This window comes from Lemur catta, chromosome 11 (genome assembly GCF_020740605.2).
Source record: "Lemur catta isolate mLemCat1 chromosome 11, mLemCat1.pri, whole genome shotgun sequence".
NCBI classification, from domain to species: Eukaryota; Metazoa; Chordata; class Mammalia; order Primates; family Lemuridae; genus Lemur; species Lemur catta.
Window position 1 is genome coordinate 36,709,776 of NC_059138.1, and position 27,179 is coordinate 36,736,954.

General features: G+C 41.6%; 1 protein-coding gene across 3 annotated transcripts in view; it reads right to left on the bottom strand.

Annotated features, from left to right (window-relative positions):
* Window positions 1-27,179, bottom strand: part of SLC26A4 (solute carrier family 26 member 4) — a 50,968-nt gene that overhangs the window by 5,953 nt on the left and 17,836 nt on the right. For all 3 annotated transcript variants that reach the window (XM_045565442.1, XM_045565443.1, XM_045565444.1), the window contains 13 exons: window positions 26,008-26,160; window positions 25,834-25,916; window positions 20,122-20,269; window positions 19,109-19,222; window positions 15,286-15,363; window positions 15,049-15,144; window positions 13,719-13,825; window positions 10,879-10,948; window positions 8,427-8,519; window positions 7,302-7,397; window positions 6,442-6,672; window positions 5,090-5,144; window positions 338-483 (listed from right to left, as the gene is read on the bottom strand). In XM_045565442.1, coding sequence (XP_045421398.1) covers window positions 338-483; window positions 5,090-5,144; window positions 6,442-6,672; window positions 7,302-7,397; window positions 8,427-8,519; window positions 10,879-10,948; window positions 13,719-13,825; window positions 15,049-15,144; window positions 15,286-15,363; window positions 19,109-19,222; window positions 20,122-20,269; window positions 25,834-25,916; window positions 26,008-26,160 — 1,470 coding nt within the window. The remainder of the gene's footprint in view (window positions 1-337; window positions 484-5,089; window positions 5,145-6,441; window positions 6,673-7,301; window positions 7,398-8,426; window positions 8,520-10,878; window positions 10,949-13,718; window positions 13,826-15,048; window positions 15,145-15,285; window positions 15,364-19,108; window positions 19,223-20,121; window positions 20,270-25,833; window positions 25,917-26,007; window positions 26,161-27,179) is intronic.

Genomic DNA, 27,179 nt, shown 5'->3' on the forward strand with positions numbered 1-27,179 from the left:
CCACCACACCTGGCTTCAGTGCTAAATTCTAAAAAGGCATTATAGCTAATGCCCACTTTTATTAGTAAACTCATACATCATAGAACTATTATGTACTGAGTACTACCAAGTACTTTCCTATAAACTATCTTATTTAGTTTTCACATCTACCCAGCAAGGTGAATGTTTTTTACTCCAATATTCCTGATGAAAAAACTGAGGTTCCAAGAAGTTATGCAGATAACCTAAAATCCAACAGCCAGGCTGGAATTAAAGCCTAGATGTGTGTAATTTTTGCTATTTACAGAAATCATGATAGTTTAGGAAAGACATATACGTAGAAAGTTTAAATATTTACCGTTTCTAAAATGGAATCTTGACCCTCTTGGGATTTCACCTGGTTCTGTAGATAGAGTATAGCATCGTGGACAGTCAAAAAGAATGTGTCCTTTCTAATGTTGTCATCAAAGAATCCACACCGCTCCAGCTTTTCTATCACATGATCTTCAAAAGAAAGAAAGTATTTAGTCTCTAGGAAAAGATATTTTTGTAGCATCAACCAATACTAAGGTTTTGTAGCTCCTCCTTTTAATTTTTTTTTTTTTCTGTCTCATTTCCAAATGTGACCTTGCTCTAGACTGAGTTTCTTTTCTAGTAGTGCACGGAATGGTTATCCCATAATGGTGGTAGTCAGCCTTGGTGCACGGCCATGTTCCTTCTGCCGGGCCAGTGTACCCATCCTCCAGCGGCTGACGGTTCACAGCTGTGCCCTTCTCTGGAGAATTTCTCTCTTGGCTCTGCTTCTAGAGAACTCAGCCTAAGCACTAGCACCTCCCTACACACATACATTCACACACTGACACAGAGACTCACACCCTGGAGAGCCCTCTTACTCTGAGGGGTCCCGGTCGTCTCCAGCTCTGCTCTGCTCTGCTCGTAATAATACCCCCATTGGTCTGGCACCATTGTCAGGACATACGTTCCCATATATTGTCAGGTCTGTAGCACAAATTGGAAGTAATGTCCTTCGGGGTTCAAAAATGTTCTCAGAGTCATTGCTTAATGTGTACAGAGTTTCTGTGTGTGGTGATGAAAAATTTTGGAAATAGATCACAGGCAATGATTGTACAACATTGTGAATGTAATTAACGCCACTGAATTAATAGTACACTAAAAAGTGACTAAAATGGCAAGTTTTATGTTACCCTATACCACAATTTAAAAAATAGTTTAAAAATATGGGGGAGGACACTTATTCTATCTTATGGAATGAAGTGTTGCCCAATTCTAGAATTGCAAATGAAGCCAATTGAGATCTTTAAATGTGTTGTATTTTGACAGATCTGGCCACCACGAAGGGGTCTGAAGGAGACTGCTCATGATCCCAGGACCCCTTGAGGAACACAGGAAAAGGCCCCACTAACCCCTTGAAGGGGCACTGTGTCTTCCTCATGGAGCCCCGAGAGTTGTGAGTCCCTCTCAGGTCTGAGTTCTGCTTTTTTTTGCATTTGCACACCCTGATCTATGGCTTTTGGGACACCAAATGTTAGTTTGCTCTGTGAGACAGTGTTTTAACTTGGGGTGCTAAGGTTAGTTTGTACTGTGGCAGAGCACATCCTTTGCATTTGCCGTGACCAAGTCACTGGCAGAAAAGGTTCTAAAGGTAATTCACAGCAGTTGCAGTAAGTAGCTACCACCGCAGGGGGCTGGCTTTCAGAATTTGCAGGTATGTGGATTCTTTTCTATTGCACACAGGTAAGGGAGGACTCAGGCGTCTGACTGGGTCAGACAGAAATGGGTAAATCATTGGATAAGTTGGTCAAGGAGATCTCTGAGCCAGAGCATCTTAGCTCTGAGAAACCCACGATCCAGCATAAAAATGGGCTTCCTAATTTCTCAGGATCTGAGTACTTCACCTTCTGGTAGACCTGCCTCTCCTTGTATAAGATTTCTGGCCCTGGGAGCTACAGATATTTACAAAAGTGGCAAAAATCAATCTTTGGGGTTTTTTTGGGTTTTTTTTTTTGAGACAGAGTCTTGCTCTGTTGCCCGGGCTAGGGTGCCGTGGCATCAGCCTAGGTCACAGCAACCTCAAACTCCTGGGCTCAAGCGATCCTCCTGCCTCAGCCTCCCAAGTAGCTGGGACTATAGGCATGTGCCACTATGCCTGGCTAAATTTTTCTATATATGCTTTTAGTTGTCCATATAATTTCTTCCTATTTTTAGTAGAGACGGGGTCTCGCTCTTGCTCAGGCTGGTCTCAAACTCCTGAGCTCAAACAATCCTCCTGCCTTGGCCTCCCAGAGTGCTAGGACTACAGGCACGAGCCACCACGCCCGGCTGCAAAAATCAGTCTTGCTAAAGCTAATTCAGAATTACAATGGCCATTACGTGCAACAGTCCAGATGAACAAGACCGTTCATCTAAGAAGTGCACTTGAATCCCTAACCTCCTGAATTAGGCAGAGAGAAGGGGATGCTTACTGGCATTCAGAAGGCTCAAAGAGACAACAGGATTCTAAAATAGTCCTAGCTACTTGGGAGGCTGAGGAGGGAGGACCATTTGAGCCCAGGAGTTCCAGGCTGCCTTGAGCTATGATCATGCCTACATTCAAGCCTGGGGCAACATAAAGAGACCACATCTCTTAAAAATAAAATAAAATAAAATACGCTTTTTAAAAGAGTCATTGTGAACAGCTAATGAAAAGCTAGAAATACAAGATATCCCCCATACCAGGGATGGTAAAACTGACTCCTGCTGCTTCCTTCTATCCTACTTTGCCTGAATCTTCACAGTCTACTAACTCTGTCTGAATTGCCCTTCTTCTCTACAAAAACAGTTAAACAGTCTCCTTATACGATAGAACTACCTGAAAATTCAGGAAACAATTCCTGAGCGACTTACACTCCCTGGACAAAACTGAAACCCTGAGAATTTTTTTTTTTTTCCAAATTTCCAAAACCTAGGGAAGACCTTCAGAAGTTTTCTGAAGGATTCAGGGCCTTCATTGGAACTCATGACACCAGGTCCTTGATCTCTACCCGTTAACACACGTTTGTGGGAACTGGGGAAAGCCCAAAAATGGGTAAAGGAGGCAGAATATATTACCCGACAAGCCCTACCTCATCCACTTACGGGCCAGACAAAGTCTGAAAGACTGAAAATGACCCCTTTGAAGGCCATTTCCAAACGGTTTCGGCTCCATGGCAACCAACAACCTAGAATGACTTTTAGGTTTGCCCAGGGCACTTCTCCAACAAGTGACCCCTAAAACAACAATTTCTAAAACTGTGTTGCCATTTGTGCAAACTACCAGGACACTAGAAAAGGGACTGCCCCCAAAGATTTTGAGGAAAGCCCTGCGAGACAGGCTGCCACCCTCTGATAACAATCTCTGTGTTAACCACCGGGACTCATGGGCTTTGAGGAAAGCTTGAGTAAATTCCTACCACTTATTCTTTGTCCTGGTCATTAAAGGTCCCTACCCTGAAGTCGGTAGTCTAATTAATCCATTAAATGTCTCTGCCTTGAACTTGGTAATCCAGTTAAGAAACAAGCAAGTTGAAAAGACTACCTATCAAACAAATGGCTCCGAAATAACAACTTTCTGACATTTAGCTAGCTATTTGGAAACTCTTTGTGAAAGGAATTTATATTTATAAAGAAAATCTCCACTTGTAAGGACTTCTCCCTCCCAGCACGTAAATCACTAGAAACTTTTACAATGGGGAAGACATTGACTTAAAGTTCCATTTTTGTTTCTTGAAATGGGAGTCTTTCTATGTTGTTCAGGCTAATCTCAAACTCCTGAGTCCAAGCCATCCTCCAGGACTGCAGTCCCCAACACCCAGGCCTTGGACCTGTACCTGTCGTAACCTGTTAGGAACTGAGCCGCACAGCAGGAGGTGAGCAGCCGAAGAGCAAGTGAAGTTTCATCTGTATTTACAGCTGCCCCCCATCGCTGGCATCACCTCCTGAGCTCTGCCTCCTGTCAGATCAGCGGCAGCATTAGATTCTCATAGGAGCACGAATTCTACTGTAAACTGCGCATGCGAGGGATCTCGCATGTAAACTGCGCATATGAGAATCAAATGCCTGGTGATCTGAGGTGGAGCTGAGGTGGTGATGCTATCACTGGAAAGTTGCTGCAAATGTCATAAATGTAATGTGCTTGAATCATCCCGAAACCATTCCCTGCACCCTCCCCACCCCCGTCCGTGGAAAAATTGTCTTTCATGGAACCAGTCCCTGGTGCCAAGAAGGTTGGGGACCGCTGCTCTAAGAGGTTGATCCTACCTCAGACTGCTGCTCTAGGGAAGGCCCAGTTAAGTCAAGGAAAACTCAAAGAAACTCATGATAATGAGGAAGACACCAAAACCTATAAATGACGTGCTGAGACCAGAAACCTGATATGATGCTAGCTGAGAGTAGCACTGAAGCCCTGTTTTGGTCACAGTCTCACCTAGGTTGACCTAGGTTGAGAGTATGACCAAAAGGGGGTAATTGTTAAATTAAAATTATAGAGGCCATTGTTTTGGAGTAAGTGCTTGCTCTGGGCCCTAACAGACCAGACTAAAAACCAAAATAGAGTCACCCATGCTAAAGTTCCAAGTCATCAAACCTAAACTAAATTGTTGTCTGACTTTCTGAGAAATCAGGAGAGAGAAAGAATAGCCAACTTTCCAAAAAGACCAGTTTAAGCCTTCAGTTGGCATGATAATGAAGTTTCCTCTGCTATAATCATTACATAAAAAAAGGTAGCCTGACCTAACCTAATGTTAATCAGTTATTTTTCCTATTATTCTGTCTCCCTGTCCAGACTTACAAGAAAAGGAACTTTGAAAGGAAGGACTGACATATTCTTTGTTCTTTGCTTTTGCTTTCTTCAGCGCTTCTCTGTCTATAAGACCAACCTCTTCTGCTCAGTTCATTGGAACACTTAATCTATTTTATGGAATGAAGCATGGCCTGATTCTAGAATTGCAAATAAAGCCAATTGAGATCTTTAAAACAAAAAATAGGCCTTCAGACATTATGTGCCCATATTCTAAGGAGGAGAAAGGGCTTAGGTGAAAGTCTTACAGGTAGATATGTAGGTATATGTATTTACCTTGAAGTGATGCAAAGTACACATTCACGTCGATTCTTTGGAACTCTTTGACAATCTAAAAATAAAAAAGGAGAGTTTGTAACAACGAATAACTTTATCTGCCCATAATTCAGTAGCATTCAATTACTTGTTCAGGAGAAATACTTTCATGGTTAATCAGGACTTCGACTACAATGGGTCTAAGCCAATGCCTATAGTAAAATGCACAACAAAAACAAGATATTTTCAAATGAGCTAATAACCAGATCTGAGAAGAAAACTGGAACAGAACCTGTCAGCATATTCTCACACTCTTTTGCCAAGTATAATTACTTCTCTACCCTGCATACCTACTACCCACATCCTGGAATCATTTCCTGCCCTTACAGAGATAGCCAAGAAGCCCCCGTCTAAGCTAAACCTCAGTTAGGAGTCTGTTTCATATTATTACATCTGATTGCTGGTGCCTTGAACCTGCTCACTTTTCTGCCTGACCCTCCCATACCTACCTGAAGTTTCACGTAAATTTGGCACTTCAGGTGATACCCTGTTTAATCTGCATTGGCGCACTTAACACAGTTGTTATTTATTTATAAGATTACTAAATGCTTGCCTTTCCCTCGAGACTGCTTAGTCCCATGAGGGCAGGAACTATGGCGACTTCATCACTTGTATCTGGCAGAGTGCTTAGCACATATTAGACGTTTCACATCTATTGTTGAAAGAATTTATGAACTTGAGCTTGCATAACTAGTTCCTGATATCATGAATGTTTCTATGTTGCATGCTTCTCAACTTCTGCTTTGACTTCTAGATGCCTGACCTGCTTCCTACTCTAACCTCTTAATAATGATGGGTTTTTCCAGTCCTACAATGTACCTGGTGTTCCTTTTCCCGGTGGTGTTCATATAACAAATAGAAATGTAATACTTAACACAAACTTTTGCCCATTTTTTCTCCTCTTCATGTTCCATGTTCCATTCTCATAATAATTATTAATATTAGCTGAGGGGTGTCTATGTGCTAGATAGTCTTCTAAACCCCTTAAATCTATGAGTTTATTTAGTCCTCATAACAACCTATGAAGTAGGTACCATCATTACCTCCATTTTACAGGTGAAGAAACTGAGGTATAGACGGATTAAGCAACTTGTCCCTGGTCACACTGCTAGAAGTAAGTGGTGGAGCCAGGATCTCCCCCAGGTAGTCTGGCTCCAGGGCCTGTGCTTTAAAATATTACACTTGACTCCAAAAACATTCACCTAGAAAAATTACAGAGCCCATGCATTTGCTTTTCTGCAAGACTGGATAACCCATTTCACTTCACTGTTGCCAAAGTTCCAGATCTATAATTCAGAAAACCAGAGTCTTACCACCCGCAATGACCTCACTCCAACAACGTCCAGGAAAGATATAGCTCCACAGTCAAGCACAAGGCTATGGATTGGCACTTTGGGAACATTCACTTTCACTGGAAGCTCAGAGTTCCAATCCACTTGAATTTCTATTTCCTTGGTCGGGATATCAAGTTCTTCTGGATCTTCAATATCTTCATCAGGCTCAAAAGCATTATTCGGTGTACCAGCATCACTTATGATGCCATTCTAAGCAAAGAAGACAGTGCCAGCTTAGTTGCCAATGATGTGAAATGTCTTTTCAACCATTCATCTCAAATTATTTAAGAGTCCTACACACATTGTTCCTTAGCAAGCAAAACATCAAGGGGATGAACTCTTAAGGAATGAGTTATATCTCAGCTCTAACTTTGATGTTCTCTAGGAAGAAAAATGGAAGCACAGAGGAGCCAGGAAACTCCTGATTTCTGAAAGATAGTGGAACTTTGCCAAGAAATATATTTGCAGCAGTGTTTGAGGAAAAGTTAGTAGCTCTAAGAGTTTATGAACTTACTGCCTTCTATTGTAATTTTCTGGCATTGAATTTATACTTATTTTGTTCCTTTCAGCAAAAATAAGTTATAAACAAATAATACAGATGCTATTCATGACAGGGAAAAAAATTACACCCTGTGTTTCCAGGGAGCCCTGCTGTTTTCATTCTATTCCCTCCCGTTCCCTGTTGCCTGCAAGACCAGCTCAGCTGTTCTCTGACATATATAAGACATCTGTGCTTGTACACATCTGGATACCAAAGGGGATAGATTTAATTTTAGACCATCTAACTGCTTTCATCGGAGAAAGGATAGAATTTAAGAGGGTAAAGAAAGACATCTCACCTTTGTTGCCCTTAATTGTCCAGTTTTTACGAGTTTCTGTATTTTCCTCAGTGCTTTCAACCTCTTATTGTATACTCTAATGGCATCAAATCCAACCTTTGAAAATAAATGTCAAGTTACTTAAAATGCCTGTTTCCTAATGCTTATTAATGGCAATTGTTATCTGGAAATGTTACTTCTTAAAGCATATATTCCTTGAGACATCCGGCAAAAAAAAAAGCAAGGTCTGATGGAATAGATCCTCCTCCACTACCAAGCCACCCTACCCTCTTCCAGAGACTCAGGGAAGAGAGTAGCATCCTAAAGGTTCCAAGAGAGTAAAAGACAAAACAGCAAAGATAACCTTTAAGTCTGTGCTTTCCAAATTTCCCTGACATCACAGAGCCATTTTGTTATTGGAAAATCCATGCACATTCCTCCAAACCAGTTTGCCCTCAAAATCACTTAGGAAAACACTGATCTAGATGCAAACTCCAAGTTTGAAACATAGCATGGTATTCAAGACCAGAATTTCCTGCTTATATATTCCACTACCACTTTTTACTCTTTGTTCCAACTGGGCAACCCTCCCCATTCTAAACATGATGCCATTCTAAACAAATGGAGTTCTTAACAAAAAGAGTGAACTCTTAACATTTACTGTCCATACTGCTTATTTGGAACTTACTCAAATTATGCCTAGATGCTTTTGTCTGGCATAGTTATTGCTACCTGAATTTTATCATACATGTTTTTTCTTTTCCTTTCTTTCTTTTCTTTTCTTTCTTTCTTTTTTTTTTTTTTTATACAGGGTCTCACTCTGTAGTCTAAGCTGGAGTATAGTGGCATGATTAGAGCTCACTGTAACCTCCAACTCCTGGCCTCAAGAGATCCTCCCACCTCAGCCTCCCAAAGTGCTGGGATTAGGGGCATGAGCCACTGTGCCCAGCTCATGTTTTTTTCTGTCCCTAAATACATTGTAAAATATTTGAGGGCAAGGATGTTATGTTATAATTCTTAATACCCTACACAAAGGGAATAGGGGAATAGAGCCACATTCCCAGTTGGAGTCCAGTAAAATATGAGTAGAATGAATGAAGTCTCAAAGGAGGCTAGAAACGAAAGTTCTAGGGATGAAGTACTTACTGTGGACTTGATACATTTTTTAAAACCATCCACGTTGCCGTAAAAAATAGGACTAGAAAATCTAAGAATCTTCACTCCTTCAGGTTCTTCAATCTGGCATTTAAAAAACATTGAGGTTAAACCATTTCAGGCCTCAAATATTTAATAAAATTTCAGGCTATTCAGTGTGAAGAAAAAATAAAACCTCTGGACCCCAAAATTGATTATGCCAAAGGGAGAACAGAGCCTGGGAACTGAGTCACGAAGCGCTGCCACCCTCTCCCCAGACTCAACTCCTCAGTGAGGTGCGGAGGGGTTTTTTAAGAATGGGGGGCTTAGATTATGACTGAGCAGGTTTTTGTTAGCATGAGGGGTTACGGGAGGGAGAATGGAAGCTTGGCTAGCAAAGGTGGTCTTGTTATGCACATAAAGGCTCCGGGGTAACAGCCCTCAGAGAGAACAGATGGTAAATATTTCTGTTCAGACCTTTAAAGCTGTCAGACTCTCAGTTAATCTTTCCTACAGCGGATTAGGAGGACCTGGCTGCATTAACGGAGATTCTCACAGGATGCAAATTTCCCCCTCACGAGACAGCTTTGCAGCATTATTTCTGCCTGCCGGCATCCGTCTCAAAATATGTCAAAGAAATGTATTTTGGGAGAAAATATTTTTGATTCCCTTCAGCCCTAAACCTTTCAAGATATATAGCCCTCTATAAAGCAAGCACAGGCCAATTATAACCATAGGACTGCAGCCTAAATAAATTCTTGAACCTGAGTTCTGTTCCGCTTCACAACCAACAATCTTATCTCCACAGATGCAGACCAAGGACAAGGTAAGATCAATCACCTTTCTGCCCACTCTGGGAAAACTAGTCATTGACTACTTCCTCCACTCCCTGCTTCAGTGTTCACCTTGTCTTATGTAAAATGTAATTTACTGGCACCACACTTAGAGCTTCACAAGAATGTAACCCTTCGCCTCACTGTTCACCCCCCTACCCTCCTTTTTTTCCCTATACACTTTCTTTCCCTAAATACTGAATTCCCAACTCCTGTGGAGAGCCCAGGCCACAAGTGCTTCTGTGGTTTGTGCTTTTCCTGGGTGTGTTTCAGACTTTGGCTTAATAAATCTCAATTGAGTGTGACTCTCATTTTCAGTCACTTATTGTTTAAGTTGTCAACAGCAAAGAGCCAGATGACGACTGCTCAGAGGAGCTGGGCAGCAGACTCAACCTTTCTGGAATAAAGGCTTCATCCCAGCAGGGAAGCAATAGGTTACCAACACGCAGGGACCTCCACAGTCCCATAGGAAGTCAAACTTAGAAAGGGCCTTAGAGTGTAATTATTCAATCCTCTGATTTCCAGATGAAGAGACTGAGGCTCAAAATGGTGAAGTGATTTGCTTCAAGTTAATACCACTGACCCTCTTGATTTTGCTAAAATTCTTTAAAAGCAGCAAAGAAAAAAAAAAGCAAAATCAAGGAGATTTACAGGAACTGAGGCCTGTAATGTCATCTGCTTATTCTTTCCCTGGTACACAATGGCCACACCAAAAATAGAATCCATGAATCATAGAATCATAGCAATTTTAGCCTCGCTGCTTCAGATGAACAAACTGAGGCCCTGAGAGGCCAAGTGATGTGGGCAAGACCTCACCAAGATGGCACCTAGAACTCAGAACCCCAAACTCAGTCTAGGGTTCCCTGCCCAGAGCCAAAAATTCTCTAAAATGATTTTTAGCTCTTGATGGCACTTGGTTCGATGTAACAGAAAGATTGTAGCAGCTCCTGAAATTCCAGGTTCAGTGTCCAACATTTCTTTAATGTTTAAGGTAAAATTAGACTACAACTTCCTAGGCTCACATTAAATTTTTTTTTAGCTAAATTTATGTTTTCTTCATTTACTTTCTCTGATTTTTCATCTTTGTTTCCCCTAGTGATCACTAAGCAATTTTATTTGCAGGCAACACAAGCTCATCAGTGGGATGTTTAATTTCTTTGTTTTTCATTTCTTATGGCACATATTATTTCTTCCAATTCCAAGGATAAAGCAAAATGTCAAATAAGGCCTTGGTGACAGAGAATTTGAAAATCTCTTGTTATAACTGAATAAAGAAAATCTTAAAGGGATTTTAGGCAATTTCATAGAAGAATTATAATGTAGAGAAATAAAACTTTGATTGAACATCTGGAAATAATCTAATTGCCTATTATTTTTAAGTCCCTCCCACAATGATTTTACATTAAAATGATATCCAGCTAGCATGGGCAAAATTCATACAAGCCATGGATGTCGGAAGGTACATTGGGTCAAAAGTCTTCATGACACTCTCCGTGGACTAATGGACTTTCTCAACAGAAGTCTCCCCCTTCAGCTACCTGGTACCAGACGTGCTAAAAGAGAAATATGCAACTCCTGAAATTCCAGGCTCATAAACCCAAGTCCAGCCAATATCTCACAGAGGCACTTACATTTTTGTAATTCTTGGTACTTTTGTAGATATCTGTGCTAGGGATGCTTCCAAGGCCATTCCATGAAGGACTGAAAAGAAAAATCAAGGTCAAGATTTTTTTGGGAACAGTCATATTTTGGAATAAAAAGTTAAAAACAAATAACAGCTACTAAAGAGCCCATCATTCTGGTGTTTTGGACTCTGTCTCTATTGCGGATGACATTTTGCTGTTGCTAACTCTGAAATGAACAGCTGGTGTTTGTGTGGCAGTGGGGGAGAAGGAGAAACTGTGCCTCACTTTTGATGGCTGAGAGAAATAATGAGCATCACACTTTCACGTGCACCACACGTTGTAGGATGAGCAATGAGCTTTCACACATGTGAAATCTTATTTAAGCCCCACCATAACCCTAAAAGTTCAGCAGTAATATCCTTATTTTCATTGCTAAGTCAAGCGAGGTTCAGAGACGTTAGAAAAGGCCCAGAGGTAAAGAAAAACACAGCCTCTGATTTAACCCCTGGGTCTTCAGTGCCTGCCTCTTTTTTGTGACTTATGGCAACTTTCTGATGAAGTATGGAGAGTCTGCTGGGGATCAGATTAGTCTCTATTTATAGAAATAGGAGCCAGGGAGGACCAGAAATAAGCCCTTCCCATCAACCAGACTGTTGATTTCCTGTTCCTGATGGAATCAGATAAATTTCATGATTCTTCAAGTATGACTAGGGACATACACTAAATACAATTTCTGAAGAAAGAGTATCTGTTTGGGGTAACTTTCAGCATTGTGCTCTCCGGATCAACATTATAATTACTGGAAATTAAATACCATGCAGGGTACTGCTTTTTGTTGGCTAAAAGCCTAGTTACCAAACCAGTAGCTAAAATCTGCCACCAGTTTTTGCTTGGCTTACTGTGTTGTGCTGATTTTTAACTTAAAGCGCATAAGCTAGTCTCTCTATAAAACCCTTTTTTCCCAACCACACCTACACAAGAAAAAATAGACACTGAGGCATATACGGCATGAGAGGTAGCATCTTCTAAGGACAGTTTCTGAGTTATTTCCTAGCAGCAAGTTGGGCACTTTGGGAGCTGGCGAACTTTTTCAGGCCATGGGCAACTGTTTCTGGGTGCCGAGGCAGAGAACGCACGCCTTTTGGGTAGGCACCAACGTGCCCGGGGAGGGAAGAAGGGCAGGAAGGAAACTGGCTGGTGGAACAGGAGAGGTGAGCTTATGCTAACGTGGAGACATCTATGTTGATGTTTTTCCAGGTTTCTTCTTCCTTCACGCCCAAGTGCAGGCAGAGAGGGGCCCAGAAGTCTGGAAAGACGATGGCGGCAAGGAGGAAGGAGAGAGGCTCTGTTCCCCTCCGGGCCCAGGAGGGCATGTGGCTAAAGCCTCTCAAGAGTCAAAACAAAAGCAACCAAAACACCACTTTCAGGCTCCCTCACTGTCCATCACCGACTGTTATTCATTATTTAAGTCGTGCATTTGCTGCTTTCACTCTGCATATGTGCTAACGATGTTGCCCCATGTAATTTTGCGGCTTGTTGGCTATATGCCTTATTTGACCGATCTGAATGAATTCTGGCTATAATCAACTATTTTAAAGTTCTCCTGTTCTGCATTATGTAACTTTTGGGTTACTAGCTTTAAAAGAAGAAAATGAACTATAACAGATTTAGCAGCTATCTTGTCCCAAGCCTTGAATCCAGTGCCTCACACACTTCAACTCATTTAAAAGAAGAAACTACAGGCTGGACGCAGTGGCTCACGCCTGTAATCCCAACACTTTGGGAGGCTGAGGTGGGAGGATCCCTTGAGGCTAGGAGTTTAAGACCAGCCTGAGCAACATAGTGAGACCTCTGTCTCTACAAAAAATTAAAAATTATTCATAGCTGGGCATGGTGGCTTGTACCTGTAATCCCAGCTACTTGAAAGGCTGAGCCAGGAGTGGAGAAAAAAAAATTTTTTTTTAAAAATTAAAATTAAATTTTTGTCCAAAAGGAGCCAAGAAATTGGAAGAGGCCAGGGAGTTGGAGCTCGCAGTGAGCTGTGATCACACCACTGCACTCCAGCCTGGGTGACAAGGCAAGAACTGGTCTCAAAAAACAAAAACAAAATAATAAAAACAAACTAGAAAGCAACTGCAACCCCAATCTTTGGCTGAACTATATATCTTTTAGTCTTACCATGACTACAAGGAAAGCACAGCAATAGATCATGTGACGAAGTGCATAGATTTTGGGGTAAAATACATCTGGGTTCAAATCTTAGCTCTTCCACTTACTAGCTGTGTGACCTTAGGGGAGGTTCTTACTCTTTCTGAGCTTCAGTTTTCTCACCTGTATAATGAAAATAATCAGACCTATTCATAAGATTCTTTTTTTTTTCCTGGAGACAGTCTTCCTTTGTCACCCCAGCTAGAAAGCTGTGGAGTATCATAGCTCACTGCAACCAAAAATTTCTGGGCTCAAGCCATCCTCCTGCCTCAGCCTTCCTAGTAGCTTGGGCTACAGGCATGCACCATCATACCAGGCTAATTTTTTCTATTTTTAGTAGAGACAGGGTTTTGCTCTCACTCAGGCTGGTCTCCAATTCCTGATCTAAAGTGATCCTCCCACCTCGGCCTCCCAGAGTGCTAAAAGACAGGTATGAGCCACTGTGCGCGGCCTAGTCATAGGATTGTTTTGGAGGTCAAATAATATCTGTAAAGCACTCTGTGCTTAATTCATAGAAGCACTCAATGTATAGTAACTACAATGAAAGAAAGTGGTTTCACTATGTTTATCAAAACGGCACAAGAAAGCTTAGGGCATGTTGTCCTGTTTATAGGAAATCTGGGTTTTATATTACTCACAACTGAACTCTCAAGACCACAGTCAATAGTCCAAATATAAGGCTAGCGAGTAAACCAAGGTCCAGCCCCAGAATGATGGACACTACACACGTAAACACCCAGATAACCTAGAAAAAAATGGAAATGAAAAGAATTATATTAATTCACGAGGCACCATCAGGTGATAGACTACCTGTAAAAATAACATCAATTATCCACACACAAATTATAGCTTTTAAAAAATATCATGACTTCACTTATTTCGTATTTAAGTAGAAATTGGCCTTCCTAATAAAGACCAACTGTCCCATTTTATTTGTTGTTAAATTTTTGAATAGGTAATATCTTTGCACGGTTCAAAGGTTATACAGTGAAAACTCTTGCTCACAACCCTCTCCCTTCTCCACCCTTTCCCAACCTCCCTCTCTGCTTGGATCCTCTTTTATTTCTGTGTATATGTCTGCACTTTTCCCCAGCATTTCTATTTCAGTCTCTTTTCGACTTAACAATTTGTCTTAGAGATCTTTCTATATCAATATGTAGGAAGTTTTCTCATTCTTTTTGTTGGTCGAGGTTTAAATTAGAGCAGAACTCTAAAGCACTTAGCTTCTGGTTTTACAATTCCTTAGAATAGTTATGAAGGTTACTTTAGTCAGAAGTAAAATCAGCATGGGTTTTTGTATTTTGTTTTTGTGTTGTTTTGTATTTTTTAAATTTCTTTTCTTTTCTTTTACTTACTTATTTATTTATTTTTGAGACAGAGTCTCACTCTGTTGCCCAGGTTAGAGTGCAGTGGCATCAGCCTAGCTCACAGCAACCTCAAACACCTGGGCTCAAGCAATCCTCCTGCCTCAGCCTCCAGAGTAGCTGGGACTACAAGCCCAAGCCATGACACCTGGCTAATTTTTTTGTATTTTTAGTAGAGATAGGGTCTGTTCTTGCTCAGGCTGGTCTCCAACTCCTGAGCTCAAGTGATCCTTCCGCCTCAGCCTCCCAGAGTGCTAGGATTACAGGTGTGAGCCACCATGCCTGGCTCTATTTTGTTTGTCCTTCTAATCTAGGGTTTTAAAAATTTGTTTGCTTTTTAGCTTCAAAAGGCCAAGGGTATATAAATGAGCCTCATATGGGATTTTTGCTGGAAATGGATCTTCCCAGAGATACAGGATCTTCACAAAATGCAGTTCAAGTGGAAGAACTTCCTGGCTTTGGTTTATCCACACAATTCTAATTTCTGCTCTGGGATTCCCAGACTGCAAGTAAGACTTAGGAGACAGGGGAACATGATGATATGGCAGGAAGCATATAAGAACCAAATCTTATTTCAGAGAAAAATGAGTGGTGGGTGACTTACAGCATCAATCTTATTCTGCCTCCACAGCTGAGGAACGTCACACACCTGCATAAACATCCCTTTCAGGTTGGCAATTACAACAGCTGCCAAGACCGACTGCCAAGAGAGACAAGGAAGGCTGTGTTATTCAGGGGAATGGTTTTCCACGTGATGATTTTTAAATCTCCTGTTATTTCTCTGGTAGCAGAGTGGTGAAGGGAAGTTATGCAATCGGTGTGCGAGGAAGCAGGGTTATACCTTTTGCAAGGGTTCCAGAAGCTTCCCCAGGGCCACAATGGCGATCATGACAATCCCAGCTGAGATGATACCAGCAATCTGAAAGACACACACCTCCCATGAAAAGGGTTCATCCCCACTCCTGTCTTCCAGCTCGCTGGGTGTGTGAGAGCCTGTTCCCAGGCTCACTTCAGGCTTCCCCACTTCCCCCCTTCTGCTCAATACTGTTGACAGAAATGAGATTTGCTCCAACTCTATAAAACAAAAATGGCACATACACACACACACACACACACACACACACACACACACATATGCTATGGCAGAGAAATTAAAGAAAATCTGGAGACTGAGCCTACTAAAGTAAAGCCAGTTTGACCTGATTTCATTTGGATATATTATACCCCTATAACCCTATCATTTTAGTTTCAATTCAGGAGGCCAACCTAGTTATTTTCCATGCCAGGGAACATGGACCACCACCCTTTCCCAACAACAGACATCATGGCCATATTCTTGGGAAATAAATCCTCTTGGCATTGTACCTGATTCTTCTGCATTACTGATCCAGCAGGTGTAACAGCAACTCTGATAACACTTCGTCCTTGTGGCACGCGGTTCCCATAAAAGTCTCAGAGAAAAATAAATGTACCTGTCCTATTGCAAATTCAAAATGCCACACTGGCACGTGGAGAGGTGGGACAGCGTCTCCTGCTTCCTCTGACAGTTCCTTAGAGGCAGGCTCAGGGCTTGGCCCCCAAGCAGCCCAGAACAGTGGCTTCAGAGTGACCCGGCCATAGCAGGGGTAAAAGGAAGCTTCAGGAATTTTACCTTGGCTGGCAAAAAAAGCTCTCCTAAGATCCATAAATAGTTAGGAGAGAGGCTGAGGGGGTAGGGACTGTTCTCTGGTTTGATTAGGTGACCAAGGAATTCTTTGTTGAGACAGCTGGGGCAGGGCCAAGGTGAAGACTAGAAGCTCTGAAACAAAGGAGAAAAGGAGACAGAAAGCCAGAAGCAAAGCAGTCAGAGAGGAAGCCACGGGAAGGCTGTGTTGAGCACAAGCGCTGCCTAGAGCAAGATGTCTGAGTTAGGGAGATGGGCAGACACAGCCAATATAACTAGAAAATTAGAGAACTTAATAGGCAAGCATTCACTCCACCTGGCAAGTGGATCATTTATGTTGGGATTACAGTTGGGTCAGCCTAGGGCAATATTATGTATTTGACGTACTAGACGTCTGGCTCCCTGTTCTACGCTTTTCCTACCGCAACACCTACAGGTGCCCAGTACCTTGGTGAGCTTTCCCCTCTCCTTACTAAACAGAGAAGCTGATCTCCTCCCTCCCTCCCTCCTGTCCCCCTCCCCTCCCCTTCCTTCCTTAACTCTCTTACTTAACCAATATTTCCTGAGCCATTTGCATCCCACTGTGGATGTAGGGCTCTGTGCCTCAGTGAGAGATATGGAGATCTGGGGACAGAGACCACAGCCAGCTGCCAGGAGAGTGGTCATCTGCTTGTCAAGTATATGTAATAAGTCGTCTCCATTAATGGGGGCCAAGGCTAATTTGGTCACTATATTAAAATCCATAAGGGATCAATTATTTGTACTTACTTTATAAGGCTGGTTTGTGGGAAATTCTAGATTTTATATTTACAAGCAGATTCAATTACTAGAAAATCAATTATTCTGTTAAGTGTGGGGTAACAAAAGCTAGAGAGCAGTTTATAATCAGAATTACTTTTTCATGGATCACTAGGAGTCAGATTGGGGGTGAGAGAAAGAGCGGATTGCAATGTTTAGTTTTTCTATAATCTGTACATGTGCTGAGACCAGTTAATGTCCACCAATACTCATTCTTCCATCCACTCATTCAGCGAATATATGCCGAGTGTTTCTTACGTGTCAGGTACAATATATGCATCATAGGTACTAAGATGCTCTTCTTACCTTTAGGAGTGGAACAACAAGCATTGACAAGTATGTGCTAGGACTTAACACTTTCTTATTTAATCCTCACAACATCCCTATGAGATGGATACAATTATCATGCCCATTTTATAGATGCTGACACTGAGGCTTCAATGTAAGAGAAAACACAAGAAGCCACACAAGAGAAGATGTGCCAGTTTATTTGGCCAAGAGTCCCTGGATTTTGGTCCAGGTACTTAGACTTTTAACCCTAGAACGTTAGTATACATTTCAGTAATTAAATACTGAGACATTTCTGCACTTGTTTCATTCTTCAGTCCTGAAATCCTGGCATCCTTCATTCCTAAATATAATACACTCCAGTGTGTGGCTGGGGATATTAGCTTACCAGAATACCATTATCCCCCACAAGCCTGGGCCAAGGAGGTCACTTTACACGGGCATTCTTACCAGTGCAGCCAGCCCAAGCCTCATTTGAGCCTAGAGGTAACAGCAGGAGAATGGACACCAGCAGTTCGGGATTTACTGCGCCTACTTAAGACCATGCACTCGGGACAGCTTGTCAATGCTCTGTCTCAGATGAAAGCAGCAGAAATTCCTGCTGTCGACAGCTGGGGCCTGAAATGGGCACAGCTTTGGGAATTAGCTCTGACCTCTTCCCCTTGGCCACAGATCTCTGATTATGCTTCCTGGAATGGGCTGTATTATTTTACTTGCTCCTGCGGAGCTGGAAATGTTTTTTTCTTTTTTTTTTTTTATTTTGTTTTGAAGAAAAAATTCTGAAAATTAAATTTTTGTTCAAAAGGAGCCAAAAAATTGGAAGAGGCCAATTCTTCCAAGTCTGTCATAAGAGCCATTATAAATAGGAAAGGAGCATCACATGCACCAGGGGGACAATTACAGCTCTCCCTGGGCAAGCCACTGTCAGAGTCATTAGTTTTCTCATTCTCTTTTATACTTATTTGTCTCTCTGCCTTCATAAAACCCATTTGAAGACTCTGTGGTGTGTGTTTTATGCAACGTAGTTGGGTTTGTTGTTCTCTGTTATAGTCTCAATGTACTTTTTATTCATAAATAATAGTTCTTTCTGTGTTGGGAGGATAAAACCCTCAAGGCATAACACACAGAAACAATTCCTGAGTCTGTTCCTTGCCCCCGACCGCTTGGTTTGGCACACCGGACTCTGTGTGGCATATCCGACTCCATGTCTGGCTGAGAAGGGTGGCCTTTGAGAATGGCTCCCCAGCTTTCTGACTGTTGACGGGGGGATTATCCAGAGATTAACTGGGATGCTGGGTTTTTTATCACCTTGTAAAGGCAACAACTGAAAATCACATTTAAAGGGTAAGATTAAACTCACAGTCAGAACTTTAGGAAAGAAAAATCTTACTCAGGAAGAAAGGCCAAAAATGTTACAACAAAAATATTCTTGGCTAGCAAACTGGTGTTCTGTAGGACCAAAGGCCTCTAGAGGAAATTCCTGATCCTTGTAAAGGAAATGTGAACAGAGCTTTTCACTTTCCTGAAAATATAATAACTCACCAAGCCATGAAGTGCTTTTACTAGGCCCTCTCTCTCCTCAGGTAACAAATTGATAAAAATCAGCATTCTTTGTTACTGATTCCTTGTCAGTTGTTATTGACCCTGAAAAGCTGGTAAGTGTAGCCATATGCCAGGTGAGCACTGACACAAAGAGATTTGAGATTTGCTGTATCAGAAAACCACAAATGTTGTCCTTTAAGAGGTTTTAGATGGCGGGGGGAGCGGGTGGAACAAGAAAGCCCAGCTGAATCAGATCAGGACACACAAGTCCCAAAGACTAATTGTCCTGCTCAGTTCTTATGCAAGCCTTTCTGAGCTGCCATTCCCCTGACTTGTCCTTTGAGACGGATGTCACCAAGCTGTCACTTCATACCTGTGTCTTTCCTCCCGTGCTCTCCTGGACAGCGGTGCGGGACAGGGAAGTGGTGGCCACAAAGCAAGAGAAGAATCCCGAGAAGATGTTGCTGATCCCGAAGGCAATGAATTCCTAAGGGAGAGACTGGATGACAGGGACGCTACAAATAGAATAACTGCAAGACCCTCGCTGAGTATTTAAGGAAGTACATTAAGAAAGCAAATTCCCAAACCCACCCTGCCTGTTGGTCCAACTTAATTTTTACCATTAAAGGTAACCGGTGGCCTCGTAAGGCATCAGGAGTTTGGACTCCGACTTCGTGCAAGCTAAGAGAGGCCTCATTGCTCTCAATAATTTTTAAGGTTGACAATAGTAACTGATCCTTTGCTAAAATGCCTTTTCACTGCCTGGTGAGTGGTGTGTCTGCAGTTCTCACGTAAAGCATTGAACATTGCTGTGAAGGATATTACGACTAGCAGAGCTATTACTCTGCTTGATTGCTAATCGTTTAGCTGCTGTGAGAGCTATGCTGTGTTTTCAGAAACATACAGGTACAACACTTGCAGGTTTGCAATCAGCATGAAATCAGCTCGCCTGGCAATGGATCACATGCCCACAGAAACTGCTTGTGTTTATTAATTGTACAGTGAACCACCTCAATTTAAAGTGGTCACAATTATCTTTGTCGTATCATAACTGCCATTAAAAATAATTACCAGGAGACCCTGGGCCCTGGGTTACTTGAAGAATTCTTATTCTGACTTAATATGTTAACTTTGAATGTTATTAATGACCTGAGTGAATCTGTTCTTTTAAAATTAGGATTACTTCAACTTAATTTTTAAAAGTTTGCACAGTGATGCAGCATGCATATTTCAAAGTAACTTCTGATTAACAAGCACAGGAGGGAAACCAACCCAATAAGGACAGATGAAGGACTCCAACCTCTTCTTTAGCTGACACCAAAATCTTTTATGTTTTTTTCTTGTTTTCGGCCCTTTCAAACCAGTTCAGCAAAAGCGTGACCATACCTGGTTCCCGTCGATGGTGTAATCGTACTTGGTGGCGTACACTTTTCCTATGGACACTGCGATGGCATAAGCCACCACGGCGATGGAAAACGATGCAGCCAGCATCTCAGAAAACAGGCTTCCAGGTGGAAGTGCGGGAGGCAAAAACCTAGTGAGTTTTTAAATGAAAAATGCTGTGACGATTTGACCGCAATTGTCTTTCCCACCTTACCAAATGCTATACCCACTCAGCCACGTTAGACATGAAAGTACTTGGCCAAAGAGGACAAAAAGCACATGAGAAACATAAATGGTGGCATCGCTTTTAGTTTTTTTTTTTTTTTGGAGACAGAGTCTCGCCCTGTCACTCAGGCTAGAATGCAGTGGCGTCATCATAGCTCACTGTAACCTCAGACTTCTGGCCTCAAGTGATCCTCCCGCCTCAGCCTCCCAGGGTGCTAGGATTATAGGCTTAGCCACCACGCCCCACCTGCTTTTACGATTTTTAATCAGAAGTTGGCGCTATCTCACTGGCTACTTTCTTTGCCCGCTATTTGAGAGCCTACATATGTTGCCTCTTCTATATCTCTGACATGAATAAATCTGTTGTTCTGATTTTTTAATATCATACAACTCCATCCATGCCATTTCACACATTGGTATTTCTCCTTACACAATTTCATCTTAAAGTTCTTTGGATTTAAAAGATATTCTAGCCATACTGTGAGACTTACTCTGCATGAGGAGATGTCAGGTCTGTTGAAGAGACAAAGATACGTGATGCTAAAAAAGCTCAGTGGAAAATTCATATCCTAAGAGCCATAACATTTAAAATCTTCTTGAGGCCAAAAAAGATTAAATTTATGTAATCGTAACAGTGCTCTACAGTGACTAAAATATCCCGATGATTGTGGGGTCAAATGACTCCTGTTTGACAAACCAGAGCTACTCTACAAACCATATAAAGAAATTAATATAAGTTTATAATCATGAGGTTGTCCCCAAATATGAAAATTTGCAGACACCTTCATGTACCTATATCTTGACAACTATCCATATGGTGTCATTCCAGAGCTCTCCAGCCACAAAAATCTCCCCCACCTACCTTACTTATGCCAGAAGTTCCTTTAATAGGAAACTACATTTTCCCCCTATAGTTAGAGAGAAGTGGTAAAAAATAATGTAAAAGTAAGAGTCTTAGAAAAAACACAGAGAAATTTAGACCCAGCAAGCATCCTAGATATTGTTGAATCTACCTCTCTCATTTTTGTTTTGTTTTATTTTGTTGTTGTCCAGGCTAGAATGCAATGACATTGTCATAGCTTGCTGCAACCTCAAACTCCTGGGCTCAAGTGATCTTCCTGCCTTAGCATCCCAAGTAGCTGGAACTACATACAGGTGCACGTCACCATGCCTGGTTTTTTAAAAAAAAATTTTGTAGAGACGGGATCTCAATATGTTGCTTAGACTTGTCTTGAACTCCTGGCCTCAAGTGATCCTTCCACCTCGGCCTCCCAAAGATTACAGGAGTGAGCCACAGCACTCAGCCTCTCATTTTGTTGATAAAGAAACTGAAATCCAGAAAAGTGACGTGATTTGCTTGAGGTCATTTAGTAGGTCCAGGTATAAATGGGAGATATTAGATGATTTTCTAGAAACAAGATCTGTCTGGCCCTCTGCCCTTGTAGCCTTTCCCTACAGGTGAAGTTAATCTTCAAACTCCCTTTCTCCTCATATCCCATCCTACCCCACAGGCAGGCTCTGAAATGAACCCCACCCGTGGGCAGATAGGAGGTTGGAAACCCGGATCCCGTACTTGAGCAACTCAGCATCACAGCACTCGCTAGTTTGGATCTGACCTTGGACTACACTTCTTAAAATCAGGCTCCTGTCTTGTTCCTGAGACCCAGTTGACCTTACTTTAGGAAACTGGGGCTTGTCAGGATAACTTTCCAGCCCTGAGAAGAGTTTAGTTTTCATAGCAACCTGCCTACCTGACTGCCTAGTTCTCCAAATATTACCTGGTCCTTGATTATCCAGGGTTACAAAGTATAAAGTGCAAAGACTTAAAGTCAAAGGACCAGAATTGCTCTGCAAGTGGCTTTGGGAATGTTATTTAAGCCTACCAGGTTCCAGGTTCCTCCACTGTCAAATGAGGGCTATATACTCTTCACATAAGGTTAAATGAGGTATTACTTGTGTAAGTAATTAGTGCCCACACACATAGTAGGTGCTTAGTATATGTTGGGAGAACCTAAATCTGCTAAACTCCTGTCACCCATTTGTACCATCATGCTAGCCCTTAAGGCCCTTGTTTACCCCAAGCCAATTGAGGCCCTGACTGGACATCCTCTAATGACCTGTAAGTAAGCCTTTCTTCTAGCACCTGCCTTCCTTCCATGGACACAGCTCTTTCCAAACGTTATGCACACTCAGTGGGCCTGTTTGGCCCCAGCCAACCCTGTCAGGCCTGATCATGAGCTAGCACTACCAAGAGCCCAAAGGGGAGAGCGTACGAACATACACTCATCTGAACAGATGAAGATGGGGAGAGGTAGACCCTGAAGGGCCCCAAAAACCCCTAAAGGAGAGTCAGGCATGATAAACATAATGCCCAGTGCACATTTTCACTCCCGCTTAGACCTGAGCATTTGGCACATGCACCGCACTCCAGCTACAGGGGAAACGTGGCCCTCAGAAAGCAGCCAGGAGATGCTGTGATTCTGTTGGCCTCCCCACTGCTGTTCTCCCTTGTGCCACACTGTCAAGGGCAACTGCAAAGCACATCACTTTACAATGGTAACAAACATGATGACAAAGAGGACTTCTGGCACTGGCAAGGAGAGAGGACCTGTGATCAGAGATGAGGCAGGAGAGAGTTAGAGCAGGGATTAAAATGTAGAGGACAGAGCGGTTGTTATAGGCTTATACACACACACACACACACACACACACACACACACACCACTACAACAGAGGAGGTAAAAGAGAAGCCTGGGCTTGAGGAGTGAGGAACTGGATGCCATAAGAGCTGCAGGACAAAGAGCAGGTGCATGAGAAGAGACGCATGTTGTGACCAGCCCTCTTAAGAGACTGCTGGTTAAGACTGCACCTCGATGAGAGAATGAGAGACTCCTAGTGGGATGCTCAGATGCTGACTGGACGTGGGGACATGGAGAAGCTGCATATTTGTACCAGGAGAGAGAGTAGAGAGAAGGGCATGGAACCACAGTTTTTGGCTGTCCAATGGGACATTGTTATTGGGGACCGAGCAACCCTAACATATGGTCCTGGCCCCCAAAGGATAAAAGGAAGCTGCCAACAGCAGCCTTATTGGAGGACTGAAGCATGGGGGAGATCAAGAGGGGATCTATCAGTCCTTCTGTTCCTCTTCCTTTCATTGTGCTCACCCGGCCACTTTAATATCTGCTTGTCTTGCTCTTTTCCCATCTCTCCACACCACTTTTTCTTTTTCAGGTTTGTTAATATCATTAGAATTGTTTCTGTGCTACCAAGCAGGATCAGATAACAAAGACCTTTCTTGTGGCTTATTCATAATGACATAGGCTTAGGTATCTTATCCCTTCATCAGATGTTTTCTGAGCGCCTACTGTGAGATGAGTACTGTGCTGGGGAGACAGCTGAACAGCACAAACGGGGTCACTGTCCTCGTGAAGGAGCTTATGCTCCTCAGGGCCAGGCATGGTTAAGTTAGCTGACCACGCTGACCAGGCGGTCTGGCAAAGGATTTCACTTGATTAAACTCAAGGGCAAGAGGCTAGAGACCCACTCTCAGGAGGAAAGCAGCCAGGAAAGCTCTGTAGAGGGCCAGGAAGGATACCTTAGGGCAGCAAAAAGGAGTTCCCCAAGTCAATTGATGGAACATGGATTTACAGGACAGGGCATGTTCTGTGGACCACCTATAACTTGTTATAGATTAGGAAGCCTGACAAAGGGATCTATAGACTATATTTCTATGTGATTGTTTGCAACTACTGAAATGATCTGTTAGGATGCAAACTCCATATCTCAAGTAGTCACACTGTATCTTTTATCATGAGTTCCCAGGCCCCTCCTCTGGAAAGCCTGATTCAGTAGGTTTGGGATGGGAACCAGGAATCTGTATCAAAAGTCTCACGGGAGTTACACCACTAGGGGGCATCGGGGTGCACTGCCACCCCTGCGGCCAGGAAACAGTGGGGCGCAGCCTGTGGTTCTGGAGTTTTCACACACACTGGGAACGTTTAAAGGTATATAGAGAAGTAAATATACGCTTTACAAATGTAAAGAAATATAGATCATATCTAAATATATATACCAGCATATAAAAAATAATTAAAATATAGATATTTATACCAAAGAAAAGGGTCTCGTATGATGCTTTCAAAAGGTAAATTTGCGTGGTGGCTCACGCCTGTAATCCTAGCACTCTGGGAGGCCGAGGCGGGTGGATTGTTTGAGCTCAGGAGTTCGAGACCAGCCTGAGCAAGAGCGAGACCTCGTCTCTACTAAAAAATAGAAAGAAATTAGCTGGACAACTAAAAATATATAGAAAAAATTAGCCAGGCATGGTGGTGCATGCCTGTAGTCCCAGCTACTCAGGAGGCTGAGGGAGGAGGATTGCTTGAGCCCAGGAGTTTGCAGTTGCTGTGAGCTAGGCTGAAGCCACGGCACTCACTCTAACCCGGGCAACTGAGTGAGACTCTGTCTCAAAAAAAAAAAAAAAAAAAAAAAAGTAAGTTTGAGAAACATTATAATGGATAATATGTAAATTAAGTCCCACGTAGCCAGTTGTCATTTTTCAAATACTTTTTGGACAGTAGAGGAAATTGTAAGATTAATTGAAGGGGAAGGCAGTCATCCCCTGTGGAACAGGCACTGGGAGGACACTGGGCGTGGCTATTAAGAGCATGGAACAGACTGGTACAAGGTCCCTGGCAAGTGTTAAGGGAGGGGAAACGAGTACTTACTGGTAAACAGCAGGTCTAGTCATAAACGCTGGGAGTTAATGTTACAAGTATAATAAACATCTGGGATTCCTTTTAAATTCCGTATGATAAAATTATAGCGTAGGGCAATTTGTCCACTCTGCATTTTATGAGCTATCTCCCTGGCGTTTCATAACGAGCTTGAGTTGAGGTTTTGGCTGTTGTCATTACCTTTGTCTTACAGGAGAACCTCCCTGGGACCACAAAACTAGATGGTGACAGAGATGAATGAAGGACCTTGGTTTTTAGTCTTCTAATTCATCAAACTACCAAACATTCACAAAACTCCCCTTGAAGATGCTGCATTTTATTTATAGGTACAAATGCTATAATTATTATCTAAGATGAATAAACTAAACAGGTAATTTAGACTAGATGACCTTGATTCCTTAAGCAGATCATTCACAGTGCAATAAATGTTACTAAATCGTGATTCTATTTATATTATGTTGTAATTATGAGTTTAAATCAGGAGTCATGTGTTAACTATATATGTTTGGCCCATTTTAAGAAAATGAAGAAAAAAGAGAGAGCATATAGGGGCTGATTTTAAACAAATGACTTGAACTTTATATCTACACATAACTGTTTGATAGTTTGCACAATGGGTATTTCTTCAAGATCACACACAAATAGGACAATTGAAGGAGCATCAGGGAAATGAAGCTTGTAATAAAAGGTTTCATTTAAGTAGTAAGTACTGATTTAATATATTAGTGTTGTCTAAGAGGAACACCATACTCACCCCCTTGGGATGGATTTAACAATGCCAGCATTGTAATTTTTTTCCAAGTCGGCTCCATATGAAATGGCAGTAGCAATTATTGTCTGAAATAAAACAAAGGAAGATTTTTTTCAAAACAACTCCACTTGTTTTAATAATTTCTTACTGAATTTTCTAACTACATATTCTACTTACCACAATTACTTCTATAGGAATAGGGATTGGGATTTTGTGTTTAAATCGATCATTTAATTCTTTAACTGCCATACAGACGACAATGGTGAGTAATCCAGCAATGAAATCAGCAAGATTGGTATTACCAATATTTTGAAAAATCTCAACCAAAGTCTGTAAAAAGAAAATAATTTTATATACTTCCTGCTACAGGGATACACATACAAAATCATTTCTCACATGAATCTTCCCACATCAAAAATCATATCATCATCAAACAACACCTGAAAGTTTCATGTAAAATCATCATAACAATGTGTAGGTTACTACAGAGACCATTAAGTACATGCAGTCTCTGCAACGAATATATACACCTAGTTATTAATAATGGTTTACTTGGAGAGGTAAAACCAGGTGATTCCTATATTCTTCTTTTTGCTTGTCTGTATTTTTATAATAAAATTGAAGATATTTTAAAAGAAAAAGTATCATTATACAGATACTTTTACTTGAAGAAAAACTTGAAAAGTTTATATTTTAAAGTGGTTTTACAGGTACTAATTAAATGGCCTAATTTTCACCATGTTGATAGGGTATTACTGAGACTAAAGGCTGACAAACTCAAAATTCCCAATTGTTTCTTTTGGTTTTGGTTTTGGTCACAATTAGCCAAAATTTTAGGTAAAGCTCTTCTCTAAACCTGAATGATACAGATAATAACAAAAAATTTCTAAAATACTTCCTATGTGGATACAGGTGGACTGATCCATTCTTTATGGCAAAGAGAAGCTATTGAATTGATAGCTGGGCCAAGTATAAATTTTTTGAAATAAACATGGCGCTTTATTTATCAAACTTGAACTAAGATAACTTAAATAAAAGTAACTCTTCCCAAGTACATAGACAAGCCAGTTCAAGAAAAACTATTAAGAATTTTGTTTTGTAAATAGGAGGTTTCTGGGAATCAAGGATGTTTTTAAGGAAATTAGCAAGGAAGAATCCCAGGGAAGAACATTGATGTCTTTGTTTTATTAACTTCTGTCCTGTTGAAGGCATGATTTGGGAAGGTATCTTTGAGACAACTCTCTGAGACAAGTAATTTTCCAGTGAAGATTACTTTTCTTTGAATGAGTCCTTTTATATATATATTTTTATATGAAGATAAAAGAATGGAGCACTTTATAGTTTATAAC